Source organism: Urocampus carinirostris, chromosome 14 (genome assembly GCF_059441175.1).
Source record: "Urocampus carinirostris isolate Australia breed hairy pipefish chromosome 14, RoL_Ucar_1.0, whole genome shotgun sequence".
Lineage (NCBI taxonomy): Eukaryota > Metazoa > Chordata > Actinopteri > Syngnathiformes > Syngnathidae > Urocampus > Urocampus carinirostris.
In genome coordinates, this window is record NC_142362.1 from 35,315,339 (window position 1) to 35,330,712 (window position 15,374).

At 38.1% G+C, this 15,374-nt stretch overlaps 1 protein-coding gene across 1 annotated transcript; it reads left to right on the plus strand.

The window, feature by feature from the left end:
• The first annotated feature begins 11,255 nt into the window (after positions 1 to 11,255).
• On the plus strand, positions 11,256 to 12,182 carry LOC148353293 (olfactory receptor 2K2-like). Its single transcript, XM_088353243.1, has one exon. It carries the CDS (start codon positions 11,256 to 11,258, stop codon positions 12,180 to 12,182), a length of 927 nt encoding a protein of 308 aa, XP_088209369.1.
• Positions 12,183 to 15,374: the final 3,192 nt, after the last annotated feature.

The window sequence follows — 15,374 nt, forward strand, 5'->3', positions numbered from 1 at the left end:
TTTCTCACCTTTTTCGCTCTCTTTCTCATGCTCACTCTTTTTCTCCCTTTGTCGCTTTTCTTTCTTTTTCTCCCCTAATTATTTTTCTCAATTGCTTTATCTCACTCTCTATGTGTCTCTCTCTATTTCCCACTTTCTTCCTCTCTTAATTTCCTTCTAACTTTATGTTCCTGTCTTTCTCTTTTCTTCTTCTCTTTCTTTTTCTTCCTCCTTTCTGCCCCCTTTCTTTCTATTGTGCTTCTCTTTCCATCGACCGAGACATACCTAATTGGTATAATGGCGGCGCCCTCTGGCTGCGGCCGCATCAACCCGCTACAACGGGTCAGGTGTATCGACATTTCGTTCTGTGTACATTGTTACAAAGAATGACAATACAAAGGAAATTATTATTATTATTATTATTATTATTATTATTATTATTATTATTATTATATTATTATTATTATTATTATTATTATTATTATTATTATTATTATTATTATTTGCTCTCTTTTTCTCTCTTTCTCTCTTTCATTTTCTCTTTCTCACCCTGTCTCCCCTGTTCTCTCCCTCATTTTCTATCGATCTGTCTTTCCTTCTCTCTCCAGTTCTCCCTTCCCCTCTGTCTTTCTTTCTCTTTCTCTGCCCCCCCCTGTCCTAATGCAAATAGGGATAGCGACATAACATGCACGTCATGAGAATTTCAGTGATCTCTAGTGGACAATAGTACTAACTGCACTTCACTAAACCTTCCTGGTTTATTTTCAACTGTCAAAACTGAATACATTGTACTGTTCCTTACACAATTAAAACCAGAACTGGGAAAAAAATACATTACCTTTTAAAAAACAAGTATGTTTTGTTGATAATATTTGAGATACCGGATGAAGATAAAACGTTTTTTTGCAGTCTGACCAAATTTCAACAATAGGAATATTGGTAGTCAACTACAATACATGCAGACCTATAGTGCCTTGCAAAATTATTACCCTTTTTATGGTATTTTTTAAAAAAGCGCTCTTTCTTGCCACTCTTTCATGCCACTCTTTCATACCACTCTTTCATAAAGGGCATAATTATGCAGAGTACGACCAAAAGTTGTCTTGCGCACAGATTGTCCCACCCCAGCAGTGTATCCCTCCTAGTCATCCAATGGGATCATGCGCCTCTTGTTTGCTTTTCTGATTAGTTTCCTCTTTGTTTGGGCCAGAAGTTTGGACTAGGGATGGGCAGGTCTTGGTAGGTTTGCAGTGGTTTTATGTGGTCGTGATGTTCACACAATGGGCAGCATAGCGGCGCAGTGGTTAGCGCGTGTGCGGCACAGTTCTGAGGTCATGAGATCGAACCTCCTGTGTGGAGTTTGCATGTTCTCCCCGTGCTTGCGTGGGTTTCCTCCGGGCACTCCGGTTTCCTGCCAAATTCCAAAAACATGCATGTTAGGATAATTGGCTGGTCCAAATTGTCCCTAGGTGTGAATGAGCGAGTAAATTGTCTGTCCCTGTGTGCCCTGCGACAGGCTGGCAACCAGTTAAGGGTGTCCCCTACCCAATGCCCGAAGATGGCTGGGATGGGCTCGAGCACCCCCGTAACCCTACTGAGGATAAGCGGTGCAGATAATGGATGGATGGATGGTCACACAGTGCCCTGGGAGATAAATACATTTTGCGAAACCTTATTGTAACCCATTCCTGCTGTGAACTCTCCCACAGATTTATCCCAGACCTGCCTGGTGTGTTATTTGGTTTTCATAATGCTATAATAATGCTTCATAATACTGTTGCATTCATGTGCATTTAATCTGAGACTTAATGACAGACATGTGCACCTTGTTTGTCATTGTTAGTCATTTAGGTTGACATCGGATGACGCAGGAGTCATCAGGGTCCTTCTGTAGTCCGTTGGCTGAGAACAGGCGTTATTTTTGCAACACCTACTTTTCATTTTTGGTTATAATTCTAAAATGTTCAAACAATTTGGTTCCTCTTCATAATTGTGTCTACCATGTTGTTTATTCTTAAAAAACATTTTCAGTTTTTTAGCTTTGACCCTTGGATGCATGACCTTCCAGTACATACACTTTTCAATGAGCGATGTCAAAAGTTAGTGGAGAAAAAAATAAAAATACTCATGTTTTATGACCCCACTTATGCATATAAGGGTTAAGTTTGAAGCCTGAAATGTGACAATATGGCAAAACGTTAATACCTTTGCTAGGAACTTTATGGAAAACAACAAAATTCTATTGGTTGCATCACTTCAGACACAAAGCCCTTAACAATCTCATTCTGTTCTTGCTTGTAAGCACCTGGATTCCTTTGACATTTGCACCAACATAATCTGGTACTTTTATCTGTTACGAGTTGAAAGGCAAGAGTGAAATGGTGAAACTCAGTGCAACCTCTGAGGTAAAACCAGCACAACGCTCAAAATATATCTAATCTCACATTACAAAACAAAAAAAGTTAATTTCACAAATAATTTTGTTGATTTCAAAAGGACATTCTGCTGTCTTTCCAGGAACACAAGTAGTTAGTTATTCAAATTTTAATTGTCTTATTTTATTCTCAGTTTCCTTTTTTTTTCTTTTTTTGTAACTTCCTTTTCTCTTTTTCTCGTCTCTTATTTCTTTTTGGTTTTTCTTTTGTTTATTTTTTTCCTTTTTTGCTCTGTTTATCCCCCGTTTTGAGGAATTTCCCACTAATATGATCCCAAAACTGTATGTGACATCCTACATGCCAACATTTCTTGTGTAAATATTGTGTAAATTACAACCTTATCTTCTTTGTTCTTTTATCTTTGTTTTCTTTTATCTTCACTCTCAAATGTGAAACTGGAGTGCCACGCCCAATTTCGTTGTCACAATATGTTCAACCCATTTTGTAACAATGACAATAAAGGTATATTCTATTCTATTCTATTCTATTCTATTCTATTCTATTTTGTTCAAAATGTACACAATAATTGGTAATATATGATGGAAGCAACAACTTGGTAATGTGAAGAGCCTTTTGGGTCCCGAAGGAGCGGTCTCTTTTTAGTGAGCCGAGCCGAAAGAATAAAAAAAGAACAAAACTCAACTCGCCAACGGAGCAGACTCAGGTCCCCCGCATCAGTAATCATGACAGAGGGAACCTGGATGCACTGTAATTCTGGCCGAAATTGCAAATGAATTAATTTCGCAATTTCGAGCCCTGAATTTTATGCGCAGGATAGCTTTTTTTGTGCGCTGAGAAGGTCTGGCCAGTGTGCAATTGCACATGTGACCAAATAGTGGGGAACATTGGTCAAAACTCAGTTTGGCTCTGTTCACATTGTGGCCAAATCAGTAAAAAGAGATCAACTCCAAACCTTTAATTTTTTTTTCCCGTATTACACTTTCATTCATATCATTCAGCCTACATTAGAAACATACCCTACATATTATGATAACGGATGACAAGGGATCTTTTCTATTCTCTGTTCACACTCAATAGGGAAAATATTTTCATGTTTGTCATTGGATGTGTTAACTGGTTTATTTTTACCAGTTTAGTGAAATTAAATGAAAATGAGACGCTAACCTGCTTATTGGGGGTGTTAGGGGTTCAGTGTCCTCGACATGTAATACGGACAAGCCGGGATTCGAACTGGGATCCCTTGATCCCAAGACGAGTGCTCTGCCTCCTGAGCTACTGCCGCCCCAATGAAATGATCTGCATTTATATAGCTCTTTTCAAGTCAATGACTTCCCAAAGCGCTTTACAGTGTACTTTACATTTCCCAATAGCGGCCTTGTATTGCAGCCATGTAAGACGCTAACCTGCTTATTGGGGGTATTAGGGGGTTCAGTGTCTTACCCAAGGACACTTCGACATGTAACACGGACAAGCCGGGATTCGAACTGGGATCCCTTGATCCCAAGATGAGCGATACTAACGTGTATGTACTTGGATGTGATCCCCAAAATCCCCTCCTGAGCTACTGCCGCCCCAGTGAATGCAGTTTTACACCTGATCAACTTACCATCCTGTACACTGCCCTTTAGCGGCCAGAGAGAGCATTTGATTTGCATTTACAGGATTTAAAAACTGATAACCTGATAAAAATGACGAAGAGACTTGCTTCTTCTTCGGATATACATAAAAATTTATGGGGGGCTGGATTAAATCATCCGATGGGCCTGATGCAGCCTGCAAGGCTTCAAGCTATTGTCTCACCTATTTTCCAGCTAGGATGCTCATGCTACACTCGTCTGCAGGCATTTAATTGCAAAAAGAATTCAGGCGAGAGTACAATCCTTCTATTTCTGTGTGTTCCATCTCAGATTACTCAATGTTAGAAGCACTTGCAGTGATTATTTCAGTGTGTTACTTTTGAGGAGAGACCAAAAGCGTCCGTATTCGGTTTAACGGTTTAAGAACAGCATTCAATTTACTTCAGGTACATCTTGGATTGGGATTTTTTGCGAATTTCATAGAAACGTTAAGGGTTGAAAAGGACATGTTTTTAGGCAAACTCCGTCGGGTCATTTTGAGTTTTTCTGTCATCCTCTGTGTCATTTTTACATCCACGACAGGTCTGTTTGTTACTTTGTTACTTTATTCCTTGCAGTTTCCATTTCCAATTTCTGTTGTTTCTAGTTTCTTGTTTGCCCATCTTGTCTGTCCAAAACTTCGACAACTCCCCTTTTTATTCACAGAATTGTTGGAGGAAGGAACATTGTTTACAAGGAAACATCGAACAGAAGAATGAAGCTTTACTTTACAGGCAAATGGTTGATAAGTCTGAACAGCTTACTTTCCTAAAGGGTGATCAAACTCTTTGAAGCAAGGAAAATAGTAATCAACTGTAAGGGTCCTGTAATGCTCATTATTTGTAGTTGATGCATTATAAATTCACAATAATCCTATTGGCCTAAGACCAATAGAAAAAAGGGTTGCGACCCACTTTTGGTTCCTGACCCACCAGTTGAGAACCACTGGTTTAACAAACAGACAAACACAGCGACTTGTCACTAGTTACTTCAGGAATAAGCAATGTATAATTTTAACACCATGTTAAATAATAAACAAAATAACAGCTAATGAGGCTCTTCTGCTTGTTTGGTATTGCTTTCATGTGTCACTCAATGCATTTAATGATATTGTTATTTGAACCTAACAAACAACCTTGACCAAAACAAGACCAGATGAGACAAACATGTTTTTCCCAGTATTGATCAGACGGATGATTAGCTGATGTAATTCCCATTTGTTATGACTCCATGACAAGCAATACAGCAACAAGCTTGCTGTAAACATGATGATTAGGCCTCAGGGTCATCCGTCCACTATCCCCAAGACATCAATCCGTTGTCAGTACACAACACTGGGACTAGACTTTCCCTAGTGGGCCTACGCGCAAACATGTGTCCGCAGTCCCTCCACGCGTCACCATGACAACAAAGAAGTGCGGAAATTTCTGTAAACTTGTATGCACCAGAAGCACAAAGAGATCATCAGAAGACTGCGAGGGCCTTTCCCATACCTGTAAACCTCCACGGCTCCAAGCCCTTACAAACTGTCGTATTTTCCCTTACAAAATACAAAATAATCTTACACCATATTTTTTTTCCAAACCTGTTTATTTATGTAGTTTAACATGTTATATTGTACATGTGTTTCCTTATATCATATATCAATATCAATATCAATGGGCTGCACGGACTACCATTAAGCCATCCCTGATCTAAAACCTACATGAGGGCAACGAAGCATAACCCTAAATACCTGTTTGACACTGTAGCAGCTCTCACACGGCTGGGTGAATGAAAACAAACAATATTTAATCCGATCATTTTTTTTTCTTGTTTTACTGTATTGTTTTATTTTTTTTCTGGTGAAATTCGTATTCATTTATAATTGTTTTGTAAGCGTATTTTTCCAATAAAAGAATAAAATAAATATTTAAGACTTAGTATTTTAAATTTTTTGACTTGTTTTGCACGTAAAACACCTCATATTCTTTTACTCTCAAATCATATTTTTTTGTAAAATACGGAAATGAGGTTTAAATCAAACACGTTTTCTCTTAAATAACTATATTTAAAACAATTCTAAACTAAGAAATGTTATTCTTATTTTACTATGTTTCAACTCGTAAAATAATATACTAATTATGCTACATTCATCTATTTTTACCCAATAAAATAAGAAGAAAATATGATTTGATTCTCTTATTCTTTGTATGTTTCTGTAGTGCAGGGGTAAGCACGTTTGCCTGACATGTGAATGGTTCCCGGTTCCAGACAGAGTAGAAACATATTTTGGACTGGAGAGGGATGGGTGCCACCAGGTGACACACCACAGGAAATGGTGCTCCTATGACCTATGGTGGTTAAGGTATCCGTCATCCAGGCAAATGATGAAAGACGGGTTTTGTATGGGAAAAAATGTTTTTTTGGTAGACTTATCTCTGTCATTATTGCCCTATTTGGAACACCTGTGGCAGCTTGATTGGCGCCAACAGCCCGGACAAGCTGATTGGTGGCCACACCCTTCTTAAGTTTGGCTCGCGGCAGTTCAAACTTTGTCAGATTGTTGCGAGCTGTTGTGTTTCTCTCAGTGAGCGCTCCGTCCGACTCCGTCCCTGTTAAAACCTGCTTCCTGCCTGATTCCCGTTTTCGACCCGTTTCTGAACCTGACTATGCCTGTTCTGCCTGCCGCCTGCCTACGACCACTATTACGAACTTTACATCGCCGCTGATCTCCAGCCCTGGTCAAACGACTTGCCATTCCCACCTGTCTTCTTCCGACACGGAAGTGTCACTCCCGCCTTGCTCGTTCCCGCTCTCCGCCAGTCTTCGGATCAAGCAATCAAGCAAGCCTTACTCTCACTCTATTTCAATAAAATCTGAGAAACGCATGCAATTGAGTCCTGTGGCCATTCTGGTCTGTGACAATCTCAACAATATAAGAAACAGTCTAATGAAAATGGAAAAAGAACAGAGAAAAATAATTGTTTGGGTGGTTAGTTTGGTAAATAAAACAGGTCAAGACAAAATATCTTTGTTTTTTTAGATAGGTTGGCGTTGGCCGCATGTCCATATATATATATATATATATATATATATAATATATATATATATATATATATTTATATGCATATGCCCTGGAAGGGGTATTACCACTATCAGGAAACCAGAACAGACCTGTGGACCCCAGAGCATTCGTTTAAGTCTTTTATTAAGGAAGCGTTCAAGGCTTGCTGGCGACGTGATGGTCGTCAGACGTCAGCGGCGGCGCCAGGGAGATAACTTCGGAACGAGTCCGGAATCGAAGTGCGGAAGTCAGGCAGGTTGTGTTTACCGGGGCTGGAGAGGAGATCAAAGCGTGGGAAGTGGGACAGAAACAGGTCGGATCGGAGGCAGGCAGAATCGGGTAGGCAGAGTTCTAAACAAACGGGATATCAGAAGAAACACACCCAACCAGGCGCCACATGATAGCTCCAGGTGGTCTGAGTTAGTAATCATGACAACCACTTTTGAGGCTCCTTTTAAAGGTTTCTTACTTTCCTTGTGCTGAGGTGAGGTTTGAGTTTTTCCTTGCCCGGATGTTGGTCTAAGATCAGGGGTGGTGTAATTGCAAACTGTGCAGTCCTTTGAGACATTTTGTGATTAAGGGCTATACAAATAAATGTGACTTGAATTGACTTGACTTACGAACAAATGCAGATTCATACTGGAAAATGGAACTGTGCAGTTCCCATATCGACAAATTCTACTGTGAGGATTGGTCCCTGGTGAAGCTCTCCTGTAATCCGACAACAGCAAGCAGCTTTCTTGGATTTGTGTTTATTTGATTTCACTTTGGACACGGCCTTTTATAATGGCCTCATATGAGCAGCTTGTTAAATTAGCGTTCAGGTCCAAAGAAGGGTAAAACCAGTTCAAGCAGACATGCATTCCTCAGTTTTTTGACCTTATGTAAATTCGCAACGGCACAAGCAATATGCCTCAGCGTTTTTGGATTTGTATGGCCTTACATATTCTCACCCTTCTGCTGTTACTCAATCCTATTATGTACGGTCAAAGTCTGTATTGCTGTGTTACGATATGTGAGGAGGAAGAAGGGCTGAAGTAAATACAGAAGTGTTTTTAGTACAGACAGGAACGTAAACTCTTACTTAAGACAATAAGGCACCATTGCTCAAATCTCATTCTCGGTTTGTCTGTTCCAGCTTGATCTGAATAAATATAACTATTCTTCAAGTATAATATCCGTCTCCAACCTGGGGACAGCTAAGTTGCCCGCATACCTGTTCTGAAAATAGCTCACAAGTGCTGGGTCATTGTGATTTTCTTGTAAAATGATTTTTTTTCAGCAGTTGACTTAGTCTATTTAACCCTACTTACAATAATAACCCGATCATAACAACAGAGTAATAACATAATAAGTTGTTATTTTAGAAATGCTTATCAAACTGGGCGCCCTTTGTTCTAATTAGTAACAAAACCCTCATATTGAAAAGGTTGGATACCCTTGGTCTACACAGCTCTGTTATACAGTAATTGTGACAAAAGAAGGCTGGATATGTGCCAAAATGTTCTTAAACAGTCGCCATAAGTATGGAAACTTGCATGTAGTCACATGTGTCAAAACTTACGGGAAAATTGACTCATTTTTTTTGGTGAAGCGTTCCCAAAGGGGCCAGAAGCTGGATTCTTTGTCAACAATAAAAAATAAAATTATGCAAAAAAAAAATGGTTTTCTTTAAGATTTAATCATCACGTTTTATTTCCTAAAGTCACCTTGTGCTTAGTAGCAAACTTGTGTTAATGAAAAGAAAAACAAATTTTATGGTTTTGAAAAAAAAAACACTCTAATGTTACCAGGAGGATTTATAAGACAAAGAAGCAAACATTATGACAAAGGAAAAAGCAAAATGAATCATTTGTATTTTAAGACTCACTGTCAAAGTGTAATACTAGCTACAGTAAATAAAAAGTGTTGCGAATCTAGAGAAGGATTGTGGTAAATTCAATTTGTGTCATGTAGAAGGTATTAGGACCCAAATGTACAAAAGTAGATTGAGTGGAGGGTGATTGGAACAATATTTTTTTTTCACAAAACAAGGTATGGTGATAACAGGCAAAAACAAACAATTTGCCCGCCCGAAAAAAAAAAAATCAAGTTTTATATAAATGTTAAACCTAAAGGTGGGTTGAGTCGTGTGAGGTGTCCTTAAAAATTGAATGTAAAAAGTATTCTATATTAAGTATGTGGTAACAATGCCCAACTGAGTTCAAAGAGCCTGTATCAATTTTCCTAATTGCGCCTTTTTGCTTTTATCTTACCTTTAGCCAAGCTGTTCATGACGCGCAACACACTAGGAAGTAGGAGAGTGATATTATACTCCTCATCACAGTTTCTTGTTGGGTTTAGCATGAAAATGGCAAAATGGAGAAAAGACCTATTTCAAATGTAGTCCAAACACCAGCCCAAACCCCCAAAAAGATGAAAAAAATACTTTATTCGAGCGTCGTCTTAGGTTAGGTTCTCACTGCAGGAAAATCGGATTTTTTTTTTTGCCCAAACACGACCAGTATCCAATCTGTTGAAGTCCGTCTGAATGGCTCATATCCGATTTTTTCACACAAGACAAAGGCCACCTTTAGTATGTGGTCCTAAATCCGATTTTTTTAGCATGCGACTGCTGTGTGAACGGTCGGGAGGCATTCATGCTGGCTCTCTGTCTTCTTTATCTTCTTCTTAAAATGATAAAGTTGTACATGTGCTGGCTCCGGGAGCTTTATATCTTTAAAATTGATAAATACGCTCTACCATTAACAATTATAAGTACTTTTCAAATCTGACACAAACACTCACGGATATAGGAAGCGACTTCGTCGATGAGTGGACCAAGATCTGATCAAAGCCACTCCCGCCATCTCATTGTGATTTCTCATCCTGAAACCATTCCTAGAGGCTTGATACTTACTGATAAGCAGCAACAAACCATTTATAGTACATTAAAACAATAAAACAACAAAAACATATTGTGACGTTTTGGCATTAATGGACATTGCCTTTGCAAATGTATTAATGCTTTATGGCAGGGGACAGGAACCTATGGCTCATGATCCATATATGGCTCTTTTCTTGAGTAGATATGGCTCAGTGATAATATAGATTTTTTGCAACTCCTCAATTTATTGCTACAGCCAGAGCTGATTATCGCACATGCAAAGCTGAAGCGTTTACATTTTAACAGTTTGGTCCATTATACGTAGGACAAAATTTTAACTACAGTTTAGAGTCAAGGTGTCACACTGACAGACTGACTGACAGTGGCTGTACATAACTAAATAATCCCCTATATAGAAGCTTATTAAACAATCTATGTTTATTGTTGAGACGTTTTATGAAGAAAAGCCCCATAACAAGTTTTAACCCAATACAAAGGTTTTACCCAGAAGCTTTAGCAAAGCATGTAAAGTAATTTGGGTGAGTGGTAGGAATAGGCGAAGCTATACACAGCGCGCGTGCACACTTTTTCTTCTTTGCCCAGCGCCATTTGCACTGAAGGTAAATATGTTGGTATAATCAATTGCAGTATTTTGTGACTTTTTTACACAATAAATTTGCTTGCACCATGTTTTGAAAAACAGAAATGAGCCTCAACATTGTTAAGAAACTGTGGCAAGGAGACCAATTTTAAGTGGTTTATTTATATTAATATGGGACACAGGCTCTGGTATATTTATTATTTCGTAGATTTGATCAAATGATCAAACCTCACACCGTGAAATAAAATGCGCGGTAGAATTAGCTTTTGTCTGGAGAGCGGGTTTGGCGGTTTGGTTGTTTTTTTTCCTTAAAATGTATGGTGTAGCTTTCTCAAAAAGAAAATCAAAATATTTTTTGTTTTAATGGCTCTTTTGGTCAAAAAGGTTCCGGACCCCTGCGTTATGGCATTGAATGAGTTAATCTGTCACTTATCTATTTGTTTTTAGTTTGTCACCATTCGTCAGCAAAACACGAGATTCAACAAGTTCAGTGTCATCCAGGTGCTTACAACAAGATACAAACACTGTAACATTTGTCAAGGAACAACAAATTATCATAATTCCCTTGTGATGGACTAGACTGGATGTCTCTTGATTGGAGCACTGAAGCACTGAGCAAAGGATAAAATGACGCACACATTACGAGCCGCGAAGGCGTCCTTATCCTTCTTTTCCTATTGAAAACATAAAGAAGGGAGAAACTGAGCGGAGAAAACAAGCCAGTGGTATCGACGTTACCAATGGATCAAGGATGGCGAACTCAACTGTCTTTTCATTTTTTCACTTGAACGGGTTGAGTCACATGTCTCAGAGATTCCGAGGGTTTCTGTTTGCTATTACCTTGTTGTGTTACGCGGCTATTGTGTTGGTCAATGGTCTTCTTATTGTTACGATCATACTTGAGAAAAAACTGCATGAACCTATGTACATGTTTCTATGTAATCTATGCTTTAACGGTCTTTATGGGACGATTGCCTTTTTTCCCAAATTCCTTCAGGATCTGCTGTCAGATGATCACGTGATATCTTATTTTGGTTGTATGATGCAGGTCTTTGTCATCTATTCGTATGCATCATCTGAAATCGCTTGTTTAGCCGTGTTGGCTTATGACCGCTTTGTGGCTATATCCCGGCCGTTGCAGTATCACTCTGTAATGACAAAATGCAGGGTGGTGTTGTTGGTGACCTATTGTAGAGTAGTACCTTTGATTACCCAGACCATTGTGACATTCATGACATACCAATTGGAACTTTGCGGTTACAAAGTCAATAAACTCTACTGCGAGAACTGGTCCATCCTTCAACTGTCCTGCCAGCCCACGACAGCAAACAACATCATCGGATTTACGAATATCTTATTTTACTTTGGACACGACGTTTTCATTATGTGCAACTATGTGCAGCTTGTTCAAATAGCTCATCGCTCAAAAGAAGGGAAAAAAAAGTTCAGGCAGACATGCGTGCCTCATTTGTTGTGTCTGATGAACATTACGGTGGCTTTGCTCTTTGACCTCATGTACGCTCGCTACGGCACCTCCTCCATGTCACAGAATCTCAGGAATTTTATGGCCATCCAGATTGTCACCTTTCCGCCGTTACTCAATCCAATTATTTACGGTCTGAATCTCTCTAAGGTTCGCAATACTGTTTTACAATATCTTACAAGAAAGAAAGTCTGAAAGGCATATTGTATGTGGTGTTCCGAAAGTCTCCGCCACATTTGAAGTCCCTATACCTCCTTCACTATGAATGGTAGTAAGATAAAGTTGTGAATTACATTAAGGTTTTTGTAAGGCTTTTGATTTAAACATTATTTTTTTTAGACCTATTAATGGCGTTGGCTCAACCAAAAAAGACGTTTTGTGTGTTTGCATTTTCAAAAATGGAATCATGGACTGTTGTTCAATGTGCATTTTGCAGAAAATTCAGAAAGGAGCCACTTGAGAGGACGTCCATAGTAAGATGGTATGGTAAATTTATACCGGATAGGTTCTTACGCCCAGCTACAAGAACAGGATGTCTCTCATTTTTAGAAGACTTGATTGAACAAGAGCCCTTGTAAATTGATCAGTGGAGCCATTAGGGAACTTCAGTTTCCTACAACTGTTTGGTGTGTCTTAAGAAGACAACTGCACATGGCTCCTTACAAGCTACAGTTAGTTTAGCAGTTGAATGACACTGATAAACCAGCTCGTCGTGACTTTTCCATTGAAAGTGCATTGTGTTAAGTCTGTGTTCCCCCTATACCAAGAGATGCGAATGAGCTGAAGGCACGAATACAAGAAGCTGTTGGAATCATTAATAATGCAATACTGGAACGTGTTTGGCAAAAATTCAACTATCGGCTTGATGAGTATTTTGTGACCAATGGTTCTCACATTGAACGTCCTTGAACATTCCATGTAAAAATTCTGATTACAAGCTTTCTAAAGTTACTACATGTATGTTCCTATCCTTTAAAGTTTTGGAGATATTCATGTCAAAATGTGCCCAAGACTTTGGAACACCCTGTATTTTGAGCAATTAAATAGGATGGCCTGATTTCTAGCTTCAAAACAGTTTTTTAAATTAGTCTTAAGATCCATTTAAAAAGTTCGTGCCGTCAACTTTAATAATATGAGTGATTCTTTTTACCAACTGGCTCTCAAACTATAACTAAAGAAAAGCAACAACATTTATCCTTGAATTTCATCATGTCTCCCCTTTGAATATAGTTTTGTAAGCTTGTCATTGGAAAACATATAACAGGCATGAAAATCTCTCACCTTTAGGATAAATTTAATGTTTTCCAGCCAAAAAGGGTGACCTACGTGAATTTCATATATCAGAGGAGAAATTATTTTGATGCGTGGTGTATTTTGGGAAATTGAGGTGGTGCGTTTGAATAGGTATCAGTGTCGTTCGCATGGACAGGAGGACTGGATTTATTATAGTGTCACGCGCATTCAAGTCACTTCATTATCACACTATTTTTACTTAAGGTACCAGAGATAATTGTTAAAGACTGGAAAAAACTGGAAGTTGTCCTGAAAGATACAAGTACCGTAAACACAAAAAATCTCAACGAGGGGAACAACTCTTCAGTGTAGAATTGGACTTTGAAGGACATGAAATAAATATGATACACTTTATGTTGTTATTGTGTAAATAGTTGACAATAAATTATGTATTTAACAACATTGGTCACTTTCATTGATTAGTTTGTGCTGAAAATGATTGCAAATGATTTTTATTAAAAAAAAACACAATTTAACATTGCTTAGTTTAAAGAAAAGGAAATCAAGGTTTCTAAGAAATCTTTTGAATCCCCCCAGCTTTTTGTCAAAGAATGCATTTCAAGCAGAACTTTCATTTCAATGCTTTTTTTGTTGCATTTATGATACCTCTAATTTCTAAATAATGCATTTTATAAACCCAAGGGCACTTTGCAGAATGATATTTTATTGTAAAAACGCTAACCTGATGCATGAACTTTGTATGAGCTTTGCAAGAACTTTACCACAATTTCGGTCACCATGACCCTTCAGTGACCATGTTTCTGTGGATTTACACGAAAAGTCATTGCTCTCTAACCAGACGATGACGATGAGACCTCATATTTTAGGGTTATGATCATAATATACCTCATATTACAAATCCAATTATGTGTACTTGTCAACCTCAGCCAATTTCTCCTTTTATTAATGATTGAAATAAATAAACCGTACAAACACATAACATTTTCAGATAAAATCTTAAACTCAACTCGCTAAGGTCAAACCCAATGCCACACAACAGTGAAAGTCTCCTTCCACTGCTTTGTGACAAACATATACTGTAAATTTAGGACTTGGGAAACCTGGTTGCCTTTTAGATACACATTTCAAACAATAAGTACTTAGTGAAATGAGCCTTCATGCAGCAAATCTCTTATCTCAACGTTTCACAGCAAATTTATTCATAACACAAAGCGACTCCTAAACTTATTTACTACTAAACTTGTGGAGATAATAGTTTATATTGTTGACAATATTTGTTTATTGTTTAATAATGCTACATCCGTTGCAACCTGGTCATTCTTTTTATTTTATTTCCTATTTTTATTTTACATTATACTTTAATTATTTTATAATTCATTTTTAATTTTATTGTTTGCAACATCCATTGCAGCCTGTTCATTCTTCTCAGTTTCTCCATTTTCCTTATGCTGAGGTTTTTCAGTTTTTCTTTGTCCTAATGTGGGTTTCAGATCAGAGGAGGATGTAATAGTAATCTGTACTCTGTAATAACCTGGTCTGTGGAGGCCTTTAAGTATTTTTGTGATTAAAAAAAACATGACTTGACTTGACTTGACTAGTTGTAAAACTCTTTAATGCTGGTCTGCTAGTGATCCCAAGAACCAAGAAAAGATCTGCAGGATTCAGAACGTTCTCCATTTGGGCCCCGGTGTTGTGGAATGCTCTGCCATCTGAGATTTGATCTTCAACCTCACTAAGTTTTAGATCTGGGGATGGTGTAATAATACTCTGTAGTCTGTAATAGTCTGTGGTCTGTGCAGCCCTTTCCGTCTTTTTGTGATCAAGGGCAAATAAACGTGACTTGACTGGACTGGCTGCAAGTGACTGAAACGATCCGTATTAGAGCTAAAATGGGCAAGATGTGTTTGGTATAACGAAAAAAAGTCCACATTTTCAAATGAGAATGACATTTCCCCCCCTGTACAAAGATTGTTATATGGCATGCACAATTTGAAATAATCAAAAAATGAATACAATTCCGGAAAAATATATAAGCTGTCAAGTATGTACTTGCTGTTTTTTTTTTCAAACAATGTGAAATGATAAAAAAAATAAAAATAATACAATTTGGGGAAAATATCGAAGCTGTCAGGT